Source organism: Felis catus, chromosome A1, assembly GCF_018350175.1.
Source record: "Felis catus isolate Fca126 chromosome A1, F.catus_Fca126_mat1.0, whole genome shotgun sequence".
NCBI classification, from domain to species: Eukaryota; Metazoa; Chordata; class Mammalia; order Carnivora; family Felidae; genus Felis; species Felis catus.
Genome location: NC_058368.1, coordinates 132997908 through 133021289, shown reverse-complemented (window position 1 = coordinate 133021289; position 23382 = coordinate 132997908). Strand labels below are relative to the sequence as shown.

The following is a 23382-nucleotide window of genomic DNA, read 5'->3' as shown; positions in this document are numbered from 1 at the left end:
TCCTATTTTTAAAATTAAAACTTTGAAGGAAAGTGAATCTTCTCAATTAGAACATTTTAAGTATATTTGTTCTTGTTTTTAGCTTCATAATAACATTTATACCTTGCTTTAAGCAAATCAGTTTTGAGCACTAACTGTGCTATGAAAATATAAAGAACTGATTAACTCAAGTTAATGTGCCTTAAAATTCAGTATCAAGGGAAAACATATTTGGGCTAAGCAGTTCTTTGACCTTAGACACTAGTAAGTCACTTACTCTTTCTCGAGTTTCAGTCTTCTTGTAAAATGAAGGGACTAACCAAGATAATTTCTAAAATTCCTTCCAGTTCTACGATTCTCTGATCTTAAAGTGTGACCTATGTAACAACACTATTGCCTTACCTGGTTCAATGGCTGCTGAGATAAATGACTGAGCCTCTCGCACTCGCTTCATTACTTCTTCTAACTCCTTAGCTGCAGCCTGAGGTGTCATCTCAGGGGGTTTTACTATTGCATTGTTGGAGTGATTAATTCTAAATTAAAAATATTAGCATATCACAAATACACACCATATTTTACAAAACATAAAACAAATGTTTACATGATACAAAGATTTACATATGTGAGGACAGCTTGAAAGCACACTAAGAACAATACAGCTAAATACAGAATAACCAAAACCAACATCAAAACCATAATTCTTCTCGTTATCACCCATCCTTACCTCTTGCTAACAAAGTCAAAAGCAAGGAAAAAAAGAAGGAAAAACTGAACCCTAGTTGATTTCTTTAACAACTTCAATATACCAGGACAAGTGCTTTTCCACACAACTTAGAATTATAATAAATTAAAATGCTAACACCAATATTAAAATGAATCATTTCTCGTCTTACAAGATTTTGTTGATAGCTCTGCAGCCCAGGAGGTTGAAGGGGAAGCTGTGTATTATGTGCACAATTTTAATCAACTGTGAACCATGGGTGAGTCAGCTATAACTTTGAACGTGGGAAGCACCTGATAAAACTCTTCCCTAGCAGGTTACAGTGGTTTCTCTGATGCACATAAATGAATTTGGTGAGTCTCGCTTTACCCCTTTCACATTGAGAAGACAAGCATTCACTAGAAAGAGATTTTTATCCTTTCATACCTGAATCGTGATCAAGCTGTATAACTAATGCAATTACCTACGAAGTTCAGATAAAACTGCTGCCTCAATAATCTGCATGAAATAGAATTTCTGGTCTTGAACATGTAAAGTCTACACCAATTTTTCATTTTGCAAACAAGAATATCAGAAAATATTAAAATTCAAAATGTATGATTTAAAGCATTTCTAAATATTTAATACTATTTTCTTCCTGGGATCTTGGACTTACCAAAATTCTCATTACTGTATTACTCTAAGTTCAACTCTATGTTAAATCATCTGTAAGTCTAGTTATAAAGCAAAACCAATCTTATTATAGCTTATAGAAAAAGACCTACAATCATTACACAAAGCATATAATGTTAACATCAAATCAGATCTTATAAAATAGAAAATAAGACATTGTGAAATATAACTTTAAAGACTAAAATGGTAAGTAACCCATGTATTTCATTTATACTTAACACAAAGTCTTCCTTTCCACAAATTGCCAATTACTATTAAAAAGAAAAAAAAAAAAGGCCTTAATTATATCAGCAATACTTTAAGTTTTTCCAAAATCATTAAAATTTCTTTGTTTAGGGTTTCTTACTTCAGTGGCCTGTCTCCAAACATAACTCCATTAAAAGCAAGGGCCCTTGGTACAGAATTTTGGTCTGCAAATTCCACAAAAGCAAACCGAGTTGGCTGAGTCTCATCACCTGCCATCCGCACAAACTTCACTTCTCCAACTTGTTTAAAAAATTCAAGAAGTTGATCAGCTGTCGTTGTCTGAAGAAACAAAGTCACGCTTTAATAAAGTATACTCTTTTTTAAAAATTAGGTAAATATTATTTTATCAATCGATAGGACTTTTAAGAATGGGAAAAGATTAAGAGGTCCTACCACTCACTTTTTTCTTAAATTAGTTACCTGGGAATTCAAATTGCCAACGTAGACTGTTCTCCTAATTTCATCAATTTTGGAAGGATCCACATTTCCCATAAGCGGTGGCTGTGGTATCTCTCCAAGTGTTGCAATGTTGGGGTCTAGTGCTGCTGCTGGTATAGCTCCCAAACTGCTAAGGGAAACACCCAACTACAAAAAAACAAACAAACAAACAAAAAATCACATATTTTCTATTAGCATCAAACATTACCACTCTTTAATCTTAAAAAGCAACAATCAACTCAACAAGAATGGAAAGTGACTAGGGAGTCCAGGTGTGTGTCTAAATTATTGAAAGTGAGGTCACAGAAGTTCTATGTACAATTAGAAATGTAACCTAATTCTTTTTTTTAAAGACATAAAAATGTCTTTAATGTTTATTTATTTTTGAGAGAGAGATTGCAATCAGGGAAGGGCAGAGAGAGAGAGAGGGAGACACACACTCCAAAGCAGGCTCTAGGCTCTGGGCTGTGGGCACAGAGCCTGACGTGGGGCTCGAACTCATTAATCACAAGATCATGACCTGAGCCAAAGCCAGACACTTAACTGACTGAGCCACCGAAACACCCCAGAAATACAACATAATTCTTATCTGGGTATTTTAAATACTTTCAAACTTGAAACTAAAAATGAACAGTCAATTCTCATTTTCACAGTAGTTACGTACTATGAAGTTGCCATGAACTGGATTACTGAATATGTTATCACTCCTAGGGAAAATACAGGGCTAGGTTCCTGAAAGCTTCTGGTCACAGTTTCATCACCAATAACTGCATTATCTTGTTTTATCTGTTTCTAGTTAAAGACACCTAATGTAATATATAATGCTGATTCATTAACATTGAACTCACAGCCAGAAGCACTATCAACCAGTGCTTCAATGAACCTTATCTAACCCCTGGGTTTTCTCCGTAAGGCCCATCACAGCCTTCCAGCCCCTCAGGAACATGAGACAGCACTTCAATACTTGGGTACTAGCTTAAAAAGCAAAATCAGCAAAAAAAAAATACACAAAAAATATCACAGCATTACAGGTAAGACAAGAAGGCAGGGTACTGCTGTTTGAACTTAGCTGAAAATGAACATATCAAGCAATTCAAATTATTCATCATTCTGTGGGTCAAGAAATGACCAGAAAGTACCGCCATGTACTGATTTTGAGGTTTCAAACATATTTTAGCTAGTTGGTGAATTCACAAGCACAGAATTCACAAATAGTGAGAATCAAGTGTATCCTGGGCATTCAGCAACAGTGACTAAGTTCCTAATAGTTAATAATCATGGCTCCTAACTTTTGCTAACCCTAGAAGATAGATATGAATATTATGCCAATTTCACAAAGAAAAAGACTTACAGAAGTTAATGATTTTCCCAAAGCTACTGAGCTACCAAGTGGTAAAGGCAGGGAACCACTATATACAGACTAAAACTAAAACAGGTACAAAGTTTACCTAAGAAAAGAAATCGAAAATATTAAACTTACTTATACTCTGGTAGGAACAGAAAAAAACCTTTGGATGATCTTTCGTAACATAATTAAATTCAGTTTTTAGTTCAAGCATTAAGGAACTTTTTTAAAATTTATTTGAGATACAGAGACAGCGTGAATGGGGGAGGGGCAGAGAGAGAGAACCCCCAAGCAGGCTCCACGTTACCAGCACAGAGCCCAATATGGGGCCTGAACTCACGAAGCTGCAGAATCGTACCTGAGCCGAAACGAAGAGCAGTACACTTAATCAACTGAGCCACCCAGGTGCCCCAAGGAACATGTTTTTAATGTGAACTTAAATTAGAAAAGAAAGTATCTCAAAATTTGAAAATGGAAAATTCTGCAGAAAAATGCGAAGACATTTCAAGGGGGAAAAAAACACTACAACTTTCCATTTATGCAATTTAAGAAAATTTTGAACACTGATTGTATATTATTACAAACTAAGATTAAGCAAATACCAAAGAACAAGACTTCGTAAAGGTGAAAATGTAAGTTGATGAAACAATTATCACTTACACTTGTCAAGTGGCCTGTGTATCATCTTCTTAAAACATGCCAAAGTCATGTCTTACCCTGCTTAAAACTAATCAGTGGCTTCTAATTACCTTTAGAATAAAATTCAAACTCTTTTCCATGACCAAAAAGCCCTATAATCAGTACCCTATCTCTCTCTCCAAAATCTCACAACACATACTTCCACCACCCCCATTTACAAAGCTTCAGCTATACGGACTGCCATTCTATTTATTCATTGAAAACCCAAGTTTTTCCCACCTGATGCATTTCATTTGGCATTCCTTCTGCCAAAACACTCTTCTCCCAGCTTCTGCCAGTCAAATCCTTCAGGTATCATGTCACCGATCCCCTCTAAGAGGCTTTCCCTGACTTTATATAAAGCTTCATTTACTCTCTACAACATCACTGTTTTGTTCTTCATAGCACATACTATAATCTGTGGTATCTTGCTAACAGATGTTAGATTTGTTGCTCAGCATTACCATTTCAAGTTATCATAAAGTTGTATAAAATATCTTAGTTCAGAGTGAGTGAGTGATCTCTATGAATCAAGACTACCACCATCTGAGCCTAGTTTTTCTCCATGTTTGCTTCTGTACTGACACTCCTTTTTTCCCCTCACCCCTTGTCTTCTATTGTATAAGGTACAAAGATGTTTGAGCATAACATTAAATTTGTTTTACTGTGCAAAAGAATTACTACATCCCATTAAGTTAAGTAACAAATATGGGTCTTATTATTTATTAGTTTTGCATGGATTTAAAGCATTAAACAGGACTTTCCAGTTGTAAATCTCTTTGATCTGCAAATTTTCTCCACTGGGACACTATACTTGGAATGGGCTTTTCCAAAGCATCTAATCCAACCCCTTTGTATCTCAAATTTAAAGATCATTCAGTTCTTTAGGAACTTTTTTCTGTCTCTTTTTACTATACCATTCTGCATATACCTATGTTATTTAATAGGGTTGTCACTAATCAGACACAGCTGTGTGAATTTTAATTAAAATTCAGAGCCTCAGTCACAAGAGCCACGATTCAAGTGCTCAACAGCCCCATATTACTAGTGGCTACCACACTCAATAGTACAGACACAGGCATTTCCAGCACAGCAGAAAGTTCTGTTGAATGTGGATGCTCTGTAATAATAAAATTACCCTTCTTTTTATTAGTCTACTTTCCAGCTCTGGTCTAAGAAACCGAAGTATTTACCCTTTTGGTCTTTGATGGGGTAAAGATGATCTAGGTTCCTGATGTAACACTTTTGCTTTCTGACATAGAAACTATGGTCTCCCTGAAGACAAAATACTCTAGGCAGAGATGAATACAAAAGTACAAAAGTCCTAAGGCAAAAATATGCTTGTAACATCCAAGAAACAACAAAACCAATATGGCCAATATAAAGTAAGCCAGGAAAACAGGTAGAAAAAAAAGTCAGCGAGGTAAGCAAGCACCAAGTCATAATGGGCCACTTCCTTGTTTTCTAACTCAATATGTTCTTCATAAATTAAATTTCAACATAATAGATATCTACAGCTGAAATAAGAGAAAACCATTTCCTCTCAAGGCAACAAATTAAATAAAAACTTTACGCTATTGCTAAATAAACCCTAAGAATTTTCAAGATAAGAAGACAATATTGTCTAAGAAAAAGGTAATGATCCAGAAATTGATATGGTAAAATATACCACAAAATAACCAAATTAAAATTTTCTAGAAAATTTCTAAAAAGCCCAACTCAAATGATCAGATGTTCTATTAAAAAGCATTTTCCCAGGGGGCGCCTGGGTGGCTCAGTTGGTTGAGCGTCTGACTTCAGCTCAGGTCATGATCTCGCAGTTCGTGAGTTAGAGCCCCGCATCGGGCTCTGTGCTGACAGCTCAGAACCTGGAGCTTGCTTCGGATTCTGTCTCCTTCTCTCTCTGCCCCTTCCCCACTCATGCTCTGTTTCTCTCTGTCTCTCAAAAATGAATAAATGTTTAAAAAAAAATTAAAAAAAAAAAAAAAAAAAAAGCATTTTCCCGGGCGCCTGGGTGGCTCAGACAGTTAAGCATCTGACTGGCTCAGATCATGATCTCATAGTGTGTGGGTTTGAGCCCCGCGTCGGGCTCTGTGCTGACAGCTCAGAGCCTGGAGCCTGCTTCGGATTCTGTGTCTCCCTCTCTCTATGCCCCTCCCCTGCTCATGCTCTGTCTCTCTCTCTCTCAAAAATAAACAAACATTTTTTTTAAAAAAAGCATTTTCCCACCACGGATCACAATGCAGGTCTCCAGCAGAACAATCTTATGCAAACAAGAACTAAAATTGTGCATTTCAAAGTTTCAAAGACCACTTTTATAACCTGATTAAACAAACTACCATCCCAGGACACCTAGCTGATACAGTCAGTAGAGCCTGCTACCCTTGATCTCCACGTCATGAGTTCAAGCACAACAGGGGCAAAGCTTACTTTAAAAAGAGGGGGCGGGGGGGGGGGGTCGGTTTGTAGTTCAGTTGGTGGAGCATGCAACTCTTGATCTCTGGGTTGTGAGTTCAAGCCCCACGCTGGGTGAAGTGATTACTCAAAATTTTTAAAAATAAGAAAGAAAAGAAGTATTTAAAAAAAATTACTATCATAAAGCTAGTATTAGTTCATCCCCTAATAATCTAAAACCACAAAGCTAAGATACAACTTGCAATTAAGGTGAATTTTATATTTTGGCTTCCATTAATTTTTGAAGAAAAATGACCCTTCTTTAAATTAAATATGACTGGAATCTTTTACATAAAAACCAAGAGCCCAGGAGCACCTGGGTGGTTCAGTTGGTTGAGGAACTGAGCCTTGATTTAGGCTTAGGTCACGATCCCAGGGTAGTGGAATCAAGCCCTGTGCTGAGCATGGAGCCTTCTGGAGATTTTCTCTCTCTCGCCCTCTGCACTGTCTCCCACCCTCATGCACATGTTCTCTTTCTCTTGCTCTAAAAACAAAAACAAAAACAAAAAACCAAGAGCCCAGTAGCAGCAAAATCTTTTTTAACCCCTCCTAGAAATTACAAAAACAGTAATAAATTCCTATTTAATTGTACACAGTTAATGAAAAAAATATTTCTGCCATGTTTTTATCTTGTTACATATTCTCAATATCAGACAAATATTTCTCAGAGGTTTTTTTCCTGTTACAAAGCTATGGGTCATTTTATTTTACTTTAATAGATTTAGTCTTCATGAAATGGGGAATACAGTTACCAAGATTTTCCAATTCCCCATGTGATCTAAAATGCTAAGTGTCAATAACTGATTTTCTAATGAATAATCTATTTAGTTCTCAAATTTAAATGTATGCCAATTACTTCAGAAGTAATTCCGAAAGTCAGTTTAAACTGTCAGTGATGGGGGGGGGGGGGGGAGGGAGGTGTTTAAGTAGACATTCTGAATCCTTTTCATTTAAAAAAAAAATTTTAAACAGAAATAATTTTCTAAGCTCTTTATTCAGCTAATTACACAAGTAAACATAAATCCATTTCAAAAAAGGGTGTGTAATACTTACTGTAGTCAAGGGATTTGGGGTCGGAATGGGAAGCAAGCCTGCACCAGGCATGAGACTTGTCATGGTTGGAGCAGGAGCCAATAAAGAGAGAGCTTTGGATTCCTCTGGAATTTTACCTGCAGAGGCAAGTTCCAAACATTATGGAAAGCAGAAACACCACACAAACTTTACACTATGATTTTACAATTACCCTTGCACTTAAAAAATAATAATAATAAATGAATCTATCAGATCTGTATAAAGAAATAAATAAGAACTTAAGTCTTTCCTTTTATCCTGCTCTACTAGGAAAAATAAAAGTGAGCAAAACTTCAAAGACTAACAATCTCAATAATGGAATATTATTTTAAAAATTGAATAATGTAGACAATTATTTAACACTTTGAGCTATGGGTCACCTGTACTGGAAACTTAATGTTCATGAACCAAACGATATCAAGCATGGACGCTTTCCCAGGACGGTGTTTTCGCGGTGATCGAAAGTTGTGTTACACATGACAACCGTTCGTGTTGGCTGCATCACTAATAGCACACAGAACATCAGATACAGAAAAGAAGAACATTTTTTAAAGTTTAATCCCCAGAAATGGCAAATAACCAAATTAGTCAAAAAAAAGAAAAGGAAAAACAAATATGTGCGAATTGAAATTTGTTCCTTAATGGGTGCCCCTATCCTGGTTACTAAACCTACCTACTGGTGATGCAAACAATTTTAATAACCTCCCAATAAATTCCATTCACTTTCAAGTAGACAGAAAAAAACAAAAGCCTACTGCAAGCAATCAGCTTCAATTTAAAAGGAAGCCTACACCCATCCAGTTAAGAAGACATCTCACCAACTAGGTCAGAGACGCCTAAAAGAATCCAATTTCAAAGAATATGCCTTGGGAAACTTAAAATTTTTGAGAATTCCTAACAATAAAAGTTCCCTAGTCTCAGGAAACTTCTTAAACTCCTGACTTTTAGAACCAATTTATGTATCCTTGTCTGAAGAGGGGTGGTTAATGCCTAAATGTCTTGCTTGTAAGTATCTTAACTGCCTAATAAAAATAACGACAAAAACACTAAAATATTCTTAGACACTAAGAAAAAAATCCCTACAATTAATGAAAAATCTACTCTAAAATAAGTTCAATTTGCTGTATTTAACTATTAAATTCTAACCAATTAATTTTGATAAGAACTGCAACTTTCACACGTTTTCCCATTGTGTCCTCTCTCTCTTACCGCCCCCACTAAAATAGTTCTTAAAAAGTTGACTACAGATATCGATTTTAGAAGAACTACTTAAAATTATGTGGTAGCTGGCTATACACTTCCATTATGGAGTCTTCAAAAATAATTTAAAACAGTGTAGAAAGTCACACTAAATTGGAAATAGCATATGGAGTACGTTTCAAAAGCACCATGCTGGATTTTAGAGGAAGAAATTCTATTTAAAACCACCAGATGTGCAGGATAAATCTCTAAACAATATTATCTGCATATACCTCTAAACATGGATGGAATTCAAGACAGCTTTTAAATTTTGCTTTAAATAATGGTTAAACCTTTGTTATAACAGAAAAATTACATTTGATTAGCTTTAACAAACGCCTTTTCCCTAAATTTTGCAACATCTAAGTCTCCATTAATGTACTAATTTCAAAAACAGTTATCTTTTTATTTCATGTAAATTCTGCACAAAGAATTTTTTAAACATGCATAAATATAAATAAAATGTAGGTAGGCCTTACTGAAGACATGAAATAACAAGAATTTATTTTATGTTATTGGTATTAATACACGTATCTGTATACCCACATATATACTAAGCTATTTATATTACTACCGGACCCGTTTTACGTATTATTTTTCAAATGCTTATAAAACCTGAACACATCTTGATAAATCAATTGAGGTTCCACAGTGTAAATCTTATGCTTCATTACCCTAATGTGTGCACCCAAAAAACAAACAGTTTCAATCTGTTAATGTTCCCAATTTAGAATTACTTGTCAATTAAATAAGCATAAGTGTCTACAAGACAGTGTAGTAAAACTACACAACGTATTCAACACAGGCTAAAAGTTGAATACTTAATATTACAAAGACTCACTTATCAATAGGTTGTCTGCCCCTCACTGCCTATCACAGTAGTAATAAACTACTATAAATATTAAGTCTAACCATAGGTAGGCACATGTTTTAATTCTAATTACCATTAAAGATCCTTTAAGAAAAAAGTCCCATTGCTTAACTTCCAAGACAGAATTCTATCAAAATTACCTTCTAAATACTATCAGAGTATATCAAAGTATAAAGCAAACAAGCATTTAGCATTTTTCCCAAACTATACTCCTCAAAAACAACTGAGAGGAAAAAGAGCTCTCATGGTATTAAAATTAAGTACTAATCCTAATCCTCAGATTCCATTTAGAAGCTGGTAATATCTGAAAATTTTTCAAAAAATTCAAGCAGAGAAACATACATGAAAGTAAGTTTTCAAGCTTCTCAAATATCCATTCCCCATGCAGGCAAGTAAAAGTCTTCATAAGTCAAGGAAGTAAGTTATTTTCTAAGAAATTTACTTATTTTCCTTGAGGATTTTGTATGCTTAAAATTCTAGGGGGAAGGATGAAAATTAAAAACTATCAGTTGGTTTTTATGAAAGATGTAGATTTGGGAGAAAAACTGCAAAAATGTTGCAATGAGACCACAAAATGTTCCTAACAATTCTACCAGTGTTTTAGTGTTTTGAGAACAAAATGTACCTGTGCAGTCTATAATACCAATTAAGACTCACTGAGCTTCACAACACTGTATCCTAGTTTACTATGAAAATTTACTTTATCGTAAGCTTGAGCTCTGCTAATCATCTCCCAATATAATCTGCAAAGCAATGTTATGAACCCTTAATGGAATACCATTTACAAAGAACTGGAAAACCAGCTCACAAGTTAAAGTGAAAGAGATTTAACAAAACAAAAACAAAAACAAAAACAAAAACAAAAAAAAGGGACAAAATAAAGAAAAAGAAATGAAATTAAAGTAAAACAATAAAAAACAGAGACAGGGCGTCCATCTTCTGCGGTTCAGACTCCGATCTCATTTCCCCAATGAAGGTTTCACTTGACGGCAGGTTTAGTGGCATGGCAAACAATGCCTAACTCAGGCAAGTGTAACAGGTCTGCCTTGGCCAGTCTAGTCATCTAATAATGCACAAATATCACATAGAGAAAACATACAAAACCAAATTAATAGTCAAAATCCATCTACCAGAAAATGTGGACATAAAGTTACGACTGATGATTAGGCTTGACACCCTTGTTATGTTTGACCTTATCTTTTTCTAAGTGTTAACATTTATAAAAAAGAAATCTGAGATGCACGCAACAACAAAAAGGTCATATTTGGACAAGTATAATGAAAGTATATTTTATTTTGAAATGGCATGTTTCATTAACAATAGTTAATGCTTACTCTGTATGAAACTTACACACCAAACATTACTTATACAGCTTTAGGAGCTTGTTACAAAACTGTCTGCATTACAAAAACAGCAAACTGAAAGAAACTGAAAAAATTTTCTTAAAACTGTTTCTATGGTTTTCTCATTTCTTTCGTAATGCTGTTTCTGTAACATCAAAGAAAGAATGCAGTCAGTAAAGTGAACACAAGAATGTTTACAGCACCCATCTCCTCTAAGAGAACTTACTCCACGGGAACTCTTCACTTTGGTTTACTTCAAACTCACTTTGCTACTCTTTTAGTATAATACATCATAACTTTGCTTGCAGCACATAATCAGATCTTTGACAGCTCACTGTAACATAGTTCAGTTTCTATAAGGTCATTCTGTGGTATTTAGTTAAACTAGTGAAAAATGTGTATCTGAATGCTTCTCTAATACCAATTATTTTATCAGTCAGTGCTCTAAAATACAACTAAACTTTCATGTTCAAAACCAGTAAAATGGTCTCAAAATGGCAACACTAGTAATACTCAAGGGCTATTATAATAAATTTGTATTTATTAATCTTTATTAAGCAAAACAAACAAAAAAAGGGAACCTCTTACACACCCATAACCTTGAAAACTTATGACAAATAACGGTCTGGGCTTCTCAAACAGATGAAAAAAATCAATGGAATATAGCAAGGTTCCAACGAAGCAACACTGGTAAGTATTCTTCCTTCCAATTCAGTAATGAGCTAACATAATACAAGGTCCTGTGCTGGTGATGGCATAATTTTCAGATATGATTAATACTCCCAATTAACATACTAATTTCTTTTTTCCCGTGCAGTTTACCTGGCATGATGAAACTGATAGGAACTTGATATGCACAACTAAACCATTACCAGCTTTCTCACCTTGCTCTCCAACTGTGGGCTCACGGTCCACTTACAGATCAACAGGTAAGGATGGGGATTCAACAAATAATTACCTTTAACCCATTTTATTCCCCCTACTCCATTCTAACCCCCAGGCATGGGAAAAGACTTTCAAATTTATCTGAAAAAAATACAGAATGTGCTATTCTGGGACTTCAAAACCAACAGAATGGAGCTCACTGTATCTAACTATAATGTTTCTGACATCCCAGAATAGGCATTCTGAAATAAGTATAAAACTTTCGAAGCACAGCAATGTTTACCATATACTAGGTTATTTTAATATTAACCTGGTTTCTAAAAGAGGTTTTTAAAACATGACATATGAAAATTCATTAAATTGTTCCAGGTAAATTTTTTATGTTATAAAACATTTACCATCCGCTAGTGAAAACAAGTTTTAAAGACATTTAAATTATAATAACCTATTCTAAAATCCATGTACACATGCCATAATCTGTACTCTGAATAAAAGTTAATCACACACTAGAACTGTCAAATTCAGCACAGCCTATTATATGGGAATGACTCTGTAAATAGAAGTTACTAAAAAATAAGTATTAGTAATAATTAGCTCTGTAAGGCTTTGGCCTTGTTCCCATCTTCAACATCTATTTCCTTGATGGAGGCCTTGGAAAATTACTTTCCATTATTTTTCTTCAATTACCCAACCTACCCTCCAAGAAAAACAAGCCATTAAAATAAAAACATAAATTTCAGTTGCACAGCAGTCACACTGAATATAAAATAATGGTCCCAGCAACAAGGTGAATTACCTTACGAGGATACGTCAGAGATTAAATTATGAATATTTTTCTTACAAATACCATTTATCCCCAATTTGGCAAAATGCATAGCTTTTATTTATGTAATACAATTAATATTGTATATATAGGGGCAAATGCTCACTTATTTACATATTAAAAATAATTTCCCCTACCACCCTAATATTTTAATTTCAGAAAGCTTCGTTTACAACTTGCAAATTAACTACAAAAAACAAAAGCAAACCAGAGAAGCCAAGTAATTCATGAAATTTTTAAATGTTTGGCTATTAAATCTCATGCATATAGAATTAATAAGTCAACCATTTTAATATATTTTATTATTAGGTAAAAATTATTTCCTTCTCCAAATTTCATTCATACACACATGCACACACACACAACAAGAGTACTATCTACCTACCAATTTCTAGGAAAGCCAAAGGTAGTAACACACAGGACAGAGATTACAATAATAGAAAAAAACCACATAAGATACCAACCTTCTGCACAAGGTACAACTATCAGAGCTCTGTCAATAAAAACCGTGTTAGTTAGATGCTGGGCCACGCCAACACTTGATGGGTCACGAAACTTAACATAACATACTTTGGAAGAAAAAGCAAGAGGTGTGTTGCTGCAAAATAAAAAGAAAAACAATTGGACTAATAAACATTTGGCTGATTTTGTCATTTTCATTTGAAATTTCTTTCTCAGATCTTTACACAGTCTTACATAATCAAGACAAGAATTTTGACTGCTAAGAATCATTAAGACATGAAAATGTCTTTCATTAATGTCTTCATTAAGACATGAAAACTTAGCCTTTTTAAAGTTTTTATTCAAATTCCAGTAAACACACAGTGTAGTATTAGTTTCAAGTTTACAATATAGTGATTCAACACTTCCATACATCACCTGGTAGTGCTCATCACAGCAAGTGCACTCCTTAATCTCCATCACCTATTTAACCCATCCCCTCACCCACAGCTCCTCTGGTAACCATTAGTTTGTTCTCTGTAGTTAAGAGTCTGTTTCCTGGTTTGTCTCTTTTTCCCTTTGCTCATTTGTTCTGTTTCTTAAATTCCACATATGAGTGAAATCACAAAGTATTTGTCTTTCTCTGACTTAATACGCCCAGCATAAGACTCTTCAGCTCCATCCATTTCACTGCAAATGGCAAGATTTCATTCTTTCTTATGCCGAGTAATATTCCACTGTGTGTGTGTGTGTGTGTGTGTGTGTGTGCACGCACGCGTGTCTTCTTTGTCCATTCACCAGTCAATGGGACATTTGTGCTATTTCCATAATTTGGCTATAAACATCGAGGTGCATGTACCCCCTCTGAATCAGTATTTTTGTATTCTTTGGGTAAATACCTAGTAGTGCAACTGCTGGATGGTAGGGTAGTTCTATTTTTAACTTTTTGAGGAACCTCCATACTGCTGTCTGGAGTGGCTGCACCAGGCAAAATTTAGTCTTTTAATGGTAATTTGCCTGCAAAGGCTGACAGCAATTTAGGAAGGCCTATCACCTCATCGGTAAAAACTTGACATGTAAATTAATGAGTACTTAATCAGAGTGAAACATGAAAACAGTTGATTTAACCCAAAAATGTTCAACCAGTACATCATCAATAGGCACACTTTATAGAAGCCCCAATCCTCAAGACTTCAAATTTTGTAACCATTTCCAACCCTTTTAACTAAAAACTTCACCAGAATCTTACAGACAGACATCATGGTATGAAAATTAAGGTGTTTTGCATATACTACACTGCTTTACCCTAGGCAGCATTGCGATTTTCCAGACAAAAGATTTTACAAACAAAATTTTACATATTTTATACCCAGAAAAGCACAGACCCTTCTAAATCCTATCAGATTCAGTTCAGTCTGGCAAGCCAGACACAGCCCAGATGAAAGCAGTTTTTCCAGAATATGAATCCATCTTTTTAGATTCCAAAATATCTCAGTGATGATCATTTTGTCAATCTGTCCACGATTATGTTCAATTAAAGTCTAAAACTGTCTTTAGCAAGGACAAAAGCCACCGAAGCTAAATATATACCTAATAGATAATATACACAGTCCTTTAAAGCATTAAGGTATTTCACACTAAAACAGGAGAGACCAGGGGCTCCTGGGTGGCTCAGTCGGTTAAGCATCTGACTTCAGCCCAGGTCATGATCTCACATCTCGTGGGTTTGAGCCCCGCATCAGGCTCTGTGGTGACAGCTCAGAGCCTGGGGCCTCCTTCAGACTCTGTCTCCCTCTCTCTGTCCCTCCTGCATTTGCATTGTCTGTGTCTCTCTCTCTCAAAAATAAATAAACATTAAAAAATAAACAAATAGACCATTTGAAAAATATCATATTTGCGTTGTGCAGTAAGGCATTTACTTTACAAAAGAGATCACGGAAGTTGACCATAATCCTAACCTGAGTAAATGGCAAAACTGGGACTTCAGTCTAAGTCTAATCATCTAAATCCAAATCTCATGCAATCTTATTCATTCAACTAATATAGAATTTTAAAGCATCTTAATGTACTATTTAATTAGCAATTCCACAAACAGAAGCCGTTTTCAAAATTAAAAAATCTTTTACATAAAGCAACATATCCATTTTGACAATGGTTAAACATACATATTAATGCTATTAATAAAATACTGTGATAACAGAACACATTTGCATTTAGAACTTGAAACTATTTATACTATTAACATAAACAGGGTAATACAAGTTAACAAAATCAAACTACCTCTTTCTCACCCAACCCAACCCAATTCACTCCTACCTAAGCCTATCCAGTTCAGGCTTCCACAGGCACTCTCCAACAATGACCACCCCAACCCCCAAACAACTAAGACCAGCACTTTATGAATTTGTCACTGAGGTAAAAACATTCACCTCTAGACTTAACTCACCTTTACATTACCCAATCTCCAATTGAAGCCTTTCTCGAGCTTTAGACTCCCAGATCTAAGTGCTTGCTGTGATGGTCACAGGGCCCATCCCCCAAAACTTATTGGGTCTAAAATAAATTCATCATCCCTCTTTCTCACCAATCCTGGTCCCTGTCCTATACTTCATCTCTCAGTTAAAAACATCACTGTATTACCCATGTTATGAATCTGGAGTCACTAAATGTAACCGTCATTAGTACAGTTCCCTAAACATTTCCAAATCTCTTCTGACTACATGGTAAAAATCCATGTCTTTGTTCCCTGAAGTTAAGTGTGGCTATGCAACTTGTTTTGGCCAATTAAATAGAAGCAGAATTGACATTCAGGAGCTTTAAGGGCCACCGCTTGGCTCTTTTCCTCTGCCACAGTGACTAGCCACATTCAAGAAATGGGTGGCTGCTACATCAGCTTCATCTCAGAGTGAGCAACCACAATGAGTAGAGTTCCCTACTCTGCAAGCTTAGCATTAAAAATAAGCTGTTTTTACAAAACTACTGAGATTTGGGGGTTGTTTCCATATTTGACCCTCACTCTTCTTCATCTTCTTCATAAAGTCCTGTGAAGACTGCATCCCAAATATTTGTACACATTAATCCCTTTATCACTGTCATTATCGAGGCCTTAATTCAGGCCCTCATCATTTCTCACCCAGATTATTTACAATGGCTCCTAAAAAAATCACAATGACTCCAATCTGAACTACTTAATAATGGTCTTCACAAAAGCTGCCAGAGTGATCTTTCTAACCCCTAAATTTTGTCATGTCATTCCACACTGCTTAAATTTCCTCAAAGACATGCTTCTGTTATTGCTTTATCATATAAATTCACCCCAAAATCCAGGCATTAGAAATATTTGTGGTTTACAGAACACATTCTGAGTATCTGGGTCAGCTTTGCACATGTTGTTCCATTTGCCTATGATATCCTACCTCTCCTTTTTAAATTTAAATTTTTTTTTCAACGTTTATTTATTTTTGGGACAGAGAGAGACAGAGTATGAACGGGGGAGGGGCAGAGAGAGAGGGAGACACAGAATCGGAAACAGGCTCCAGGCTCCGAGCCATCAGCCCAGAGCCCGACGCGGGACTCGAACTCACGGACCACGAGATCGTGACCTGGCTGAAGTCGGACGCTTAACCGACTGCGCCACCCAGGCGCCCCCTACCTCTCCTTTTTGAATGGTAATTCCACTTTTATTCAAGGCTCAAGTTTACAAATCTTCTGGAAAGCCATTTTAAGATAACAAAGTGACTAGGTAGGTACACCCCACATTCTATACACTTTCAGCCCAGGCCTTAGCAGTTTCCTTAGATGAAACCCTCATCAGATTTTGGGAGGCCTCTAGTCACAGTTGATTAGTCACATGACACAAAGGCCCATTTCACTGGCTAACCAATAGCTTATCATTTGGATGGCTTGATCAAATGAACTTGCAACAATCAGATTCTCTCTCTTGGGCTGAAAAGTCACTTAGAGTCTGGGCTTGGGCCAGATGCCAAATGACCAAGTACAAAATAAGTCCACAAAGAAAATAGAGCAGATACACAGAAACAAACTGAGCGGACAATAAAGCCTGTGAGAAGAGGCAGATAATCACCTTGGATGCTGGTATCTTTCTGGTTCCCAGTCCCAGTTCCCATGAGGCCTACTTAACTTAGAGATATATCCATCTTTTTAATAATTTTACCTCTTCTTGAGCCAGACTGGGTAGCAGTGTTTCTGTCTTTTGCAAACCACCCCCCCCCCAAAAAAAACCATATAATTACAATGTACTACTAAAGCCCTAGCAATTACAAGCACACTCTCTTTTAGCACTGAAATCTGCAAAAGCCTAACAAACTGCCAGTGAGATGACATGCCTAAACTGACAGGTCCTTTTATGAGAGAATGGAAACCTAAATCGTCACTGTTGAAAACTAAAAATGCACTTTCCAATACTCCTACTTAAAACCACATCGCTTCAAATTTAAAACATCCAGAGGAGTAAGTAGGAAATAGGACACTGGTTAGTAAAGCAACTACACGTTAGGATAGGCTACCATTACCAAGATTTGAGAAGCCCAGGAAGTGGGTTGAAAAGGTTGATCTGTTCTGACCCAATATTATCATAGGAATGTGGATACCTAGGTATGGTTTACACAGTGCTCTAAGAAATTCTCTCTTTATCTTCATCTCCAATTACCTTTCTAAAAATACAAAATAAAGTTCAGCTTACAGTTAACACTTTAATTTTGAACATTATAATCTAAAATACAATACAGTGGCAAGTCTAAATACACATGATGAATTTCTCAACAAATGTGTATTTATAAGTCATTGTTTCCAATTTTTATACTTATATCTTTCATTCTAATAAGTGTAAACTTTTAAATAGACTTAGTTTTTAATTAAATAGAATTATTATTTTTAAACGTAATTTTGGAGGCTCCAGAGTGACTCAGTTGGCTAAACATCCAACTCCTCATTTTGGCTCAGGTCATGATCTCACAGTTCATGAGTTCAGAGCCCAGCATTGGACTGTGCTGACAGCACAGAACTTGCTTGGGATTCTCTGTCTCCGGTCTCCCTCTCTCTCTGCCCTTACCCCACTTGCTTGCACGTGCTCTCTTTCTCTCTCAAAAATAAATAAACTTTACAAAAAAAATAGATAAATGTAATTTGGACCTAGAATTTTAATTTTATTTAATTAAAAAAAAATTTTTTTTTGAGGGAGAGAGAGAGAACTGGGGACAATAAAGCCTCTGAGGGTTCGGTCCCACGAACCTAGGATCATGACCTGAGCTGAAAACAAGAGTCGGACACTCATCCAAGTCACCCAAGCTTTAATTTTAATTAATTTTTAATGTTTAAAAGGATGTTACATATTCCATTTGTTCTAAGTGTATGCTTCTGAACAAAGTACCAGTATCCAAGTATAGCAGATTTTACTTAAACCTCATTTGCTGAATCCAATTTTGTTTCTTTTTTCAAATGCAAAACTTTCTACAATCATTTTTCCAAAAAATCAGAAATTTCTGACTAGGAGTTTAATGCAGAAATTACAGAACCAACTTTTTTGAGCATCAAATTTTGTGGGCCCTAACTGGTTATTTTATTTTTCATTAAACAGGTAATGGCACTCTACAATTTTTTAAAAGTCAATGTGGTATAATATACCCAGTATTGTTAGATCAAAAAGGATATAATCCAAAGCATGGACAAAGTACACGGACTTATATATAAAAATATTAACTGACACATAATTTATAACATGATTTCCCAGTAGGACTACAGCGGTACTTTGGATGGCACAATTTTTCCTTATTTAAGATTTTCTTATGAATTACTGACACTTGCCCATCAAATGCCAGAAGGCACTCCAATCACTGTTGACAATCAAAAATACACATTTCTAGCTAAAATCCACAAACTCAAAACACCAAAAAAGTGACCAATATAGATTAGATAGAATTTCAAAAACACACAAGACATAATTACAGACTTTAAAATGTTATTACTATAAATAAGACAGAGTAATATGAAAAAACGCTTATTACACATTGAATGAAAAAGTTTACTATCAGTGTATAAATCATTCTATTACACTACATTAAAATAAGCACATATAAAAAGGATTGCAGGCAAATACATGGAAATGAAGAGAGGTTTTGACAGGATGGTAAGATCTTAAGTGGTGTTTCTTTTTCTCTATGTCTCATAAAATGACTATACTGATTCTATTTTTTTTAACTAAATAAGTAGTTAACACATTTTCCCTTGCTTGTTACTATTTTTGAAGACTACAGAAGTGAAGAAAACCAGTAAGCAAAAAAATCAACATAGGTGTTGATGTAGTCAGAAATGGTGTTGAAAATCAGGATAGGATTACCCTTTGGGGGTTAGTCACTTGGAGGGGACAATGGGAAACTTCTAGGGTGCAGATAAGCCTGATGTGGATGCTGATTACACAGGTATGTTCGCTTTGTGAAAATTCATCAAGCTGCATGTTTATCCATTCACTTTTCTGTATGTACATTATACCTAATAAAAAAAGGTTACTGAAAAAAACTACAGAAAATTTTTTTACTGCCATAAAAAGGTGTTCATGACATGATATTCATTTGTTGTGCAACAAGCTAAAAAAAAAATTCTGGATATTTATCAGCCGGCTGCACAAAAAAGGATCACAATTGAGAATTTTAAACATGTACAATGAATATTTACACTAATTCTCAATGTTTAAAAATTAAAAAGTGAATCACTGCCTCATTCCAAAAAAGTCAGATTTAAAATCTGAATTGTCTTATTAGCAACTTAATTCTTAAAATGTTAATGAGAAATGATTTTCCCATTCTATTAAAGAAATATATTTCCAAATTTAAAACAAATGAAATACTAACTCCGCTTCCAAACATTAATCATAAAATACAGTTTCCAAGAGACTGCAAAACAATCATATCTGTCTTCACTACTACTACTATTGCAATGTTATCCATTTCAGCTCAAATCTACAAATGTATCTTTAATATAAAGACTAGGTTATGACAACTTCATTATAGAGCAGAAAACACACTGTTAAATCATGGCAATATTTTTGAAAAGCAGGAAGGGACTGCACTTGAGGAAAAACTGAAGAATTTTTCCTGGCCCATATGTGTCATATTTAGGTTACAATTTTGCAAAATGTATCACAGTTTGTGACACACTAACTCCACTATGTTTAAAAGCTTTTTATTCTTTTTGACTTTTAAACTCCAAGTAATGAAAATCTAATTTCAATAAACAGCCCATTACTAAGGTCACATTATAACTGGCAGCATATTGCCACCCTAACCCTGGTTTTAACAATGAAAGTGATATTATGTTGGCATTGTGAACTATTTCTTCTACCTATGAGACAACTTATTACCACAACCTTGAAAGCAAGGTTAGTTTACAAGGGTTCATGTACAAAATTTTAGTGCTCGAATCCAACTCCTAAGGCTACAGCACTCCTCCAAGTACTTCTCAGTTATTAAGAAATGTTCTGAATGCTTAAATGAAGAGATAGCAGAAATCATTTTCAAAAGTTAAATAAGATATTCAAGCCATATATGCCACAGCTAGTCAATAAATATGTATGTGCATGTACTTATGATGAAGTATTCTTGAACAAAAAATGTATTATCTGAATCTAATCAATATAAACAATCTAATCTGAAACAATCTATATAAACCCAGATTATGCATCATTCTACAAAACAAACTACAAAACAAAATATCACTGTTATGGAATATTTTTTTAAAAGCAACAGGGGACTGTTCTAGATTAAAGGAGGTAGCATCTAAATGCAGTGGTGGTTTCCGATTATATTCTAGACCAAAAAAAGAAAAAGAAAAAAAATGATTATAATAACTGGTTAAATTTAAATATGAACTACTTGTTATATATACCAATGTTAAATTTCTTAGACACGTTAATAGTATTGTGGTAATGTAGGAGAATGTACCTGTTCTGAAGAGAGAGACTTAAGTGTTGAGAAAAAAATAATCATGCGGTCTGCAACTACTTTGAAAAAGATGGGAAGAAAGAGGAAGTGTAGAGGGTGCAGATAGCTAGAGGGGGAGACAGAGAAAAAATCAACTGGTAAAGAAAGAATACAGGTAAAGGAAACGTGGGTGTTATTCGTTCAACTTTTTAGTTTGCATTAAATATTTCAAAACAAAAAGAGAGTAACTTTAGAAAGTAAAATTTAAATTTAAACCCAAATACCAACTTTTACCAATATCTTATACCGTAGCCATGCGATATACTTACACATAGAAACCGAAAGAAAAATAGGTCTACGTGCATCATTATGAAATGAACCAAAAAGTCAAAGACAATTTTTTTGAAAGAAAGAAATCCTGGGCAACTACTAGCCCTTCCTTCAAAGGATTTTGAAACAATGAACAAAATACTATTTTAAAATTCTAAGCTCTACCATTAAAAAAAAAAAAAAGTTTATGCGTGTAAGAATGTGAACCCGTAAACCCTTACAAATTTTGTGAGTACACAGTACTATACAAGGGAAATCTTACTTCAAAATACATACTTGGGAATTGGCCGCAAGCTCTAAATGCCAATAAAGATCTAGACTTTTAGAGCATACACCAAGGATAATCCTTCACCGACTAATACTTTCTCTGAAAGGCTTAGGACAGTGTGACCTTCAAAGCGGAAATTTTAATCCGCTGCCAAAAGGGCGAAAAGACACGATCTTTAACAACATGGATGGGCTCGGTCAGATTAGACAAGAAGATGCTGAATTTGTGAACACCACCCTAGAGAACAAATGGCAGCCCTAATTCCAAGTTGTCATCAGCCGCAGGCTTTCTAATCAGCACAACGGCCTGACACTAAAGCCCTAACAAGTGGGACAGTTCGTCCGGCGCGGTCTCCGCGATTTTTACATTACAAGAACGCTAACAGGCGTTTGCCATGAGGACTATTCCGGGCCCACCTGCGGCCATCTTAAGTTCGGGAAGAAAAAGGAAAAAGGAGAGACACTGAACACGAGGACCCAGTGGAGACCACAAATCGGGGAGGCACGAAAATAAACAACTTCTCTACATTCTCTGTAACGGTTCGGTGCAGAGGTTACCCCCAAAGTCAGACTAACAAGGAGAGCAGAACCGCAGGGCCCCAGCGCCGGGGTGCCCTAATCAAACATGGGCACCAAGGTAAGCCCGGGAGATCACGTGACGGGCACGGCGCGCCCCCGTCCGCGCTCTCCCCCACGCCTCGGTGCCCGAGGTCTCTATGGCGCCCGCGCCCCTCCCCCAGCCAAGCTCGAGCACTTACTCCGGGGGGTAGAGCCGCAGCTCCTCTATTTCTCCTACGAAGGAAAAAAGCGTACGCATCTGCTCGCTGGTCACCGCCGACGACAGATTGGTCACCTGAATCACCGCCGTAGGGGTGAGGCCGAAGCCTAAAGCCAACCCGAAGCCGCCGCCGGGGTTCATCCCGACCCGCTTGCTGCTGTCTCCCGCTCCCCAACGTCTACGACGCGTCAGCGACGGAGCCGGGAAAGCGAAGTACGCGCGGCCGCGAGCGCGCTCCCGCTGGCGAATTCACGGAGGCGGGCAGGTCTAGCCACCCATTCCGCAACTCCTCTGCTCCCAGGGCTGCGCGCGCCTGCCGGAAGCGTCGCCCCGGCAACCCGGCGGGTCGGCGGAGGCTGTAGCCTGGGGCTCCCGGGTGCCCGAGGCCGTAGCTCCTGTTAGTCTTGTCTTCGTCGGAATTATTACGGGTTCCCCATCCCCCCCCCCTCGCTTCAACTGAATACATTTCTGTGCTCGCGTAATTGGGGAGACCCAGGTCTTTCCCGTCTTTACCCTAGGTAGAACTGGGGAACCAAGAGGCCTGGCCTGCCGGTCTGGGGCGGTGAAGGAGGAATGCCTCTCGGGCATCACAGATTAATGCTTGGCTAAACTATCGCCGGTCACGATCACGTACAGGCGGCTTCCCCGCCCCAACTATTGAAACCGCCCAACTGTTGAAAACATTGGCCGCGTCCTAATTAAAAACAACTTGGAAAAATTTACACAACCTTTAAGTTCCGATTGAATTAAGAAAGGAGGCAGTAAGATGAAGGCTCTGCAGTGGTTGTTATAACTTGCCATTTATTCGCTCATTTCGCAGATATTTATTTACAATATTTATATAAATATTAATATTTATTGAGCATT

The 23382-nt window shown here is 36.4% G+C and overlaps 1 protein-coding gene across 5 annotated transcripts in view; it reads right to left on the bottom strand.

The window, feature by feature from the left end:
* Nucleotides 1-22801, bottom strand: part of SREK1 (splicing regulatory glutamic acid and lysine rich protein 1) — a 50054-nt gene extending 27253 nt beyond the window's left edge. For 4 of the 5 annotated variants that reach the window (XM_003981024.6, XM_006927762.5, XM_006927764.5 and 1 more), the window contains exons 1-6: nt 22496-22801; nt 13230-13363; nt 7587-7702; nt 2039-2203; nt 1719-1897; nt 382-512 (exon numbers count right to left, since the gene is read on the bottom strand). In XM_003981024.6, the coding sequence (XP_003981073.1) occupies nt 382-512; nt 1719-1897; nt 2039-2203; nt 7587-7702; nt 13230-13363; nt 22496-22656 (886 nt within the window). In that variant the 5' untranslated portion in view covers nt 22657-22801. The other variant, XM_006927763.5, reaches the window with a different exon arrangement.
* Nucleotides 22802-23382: the final 581 nt, after the last annotated feature.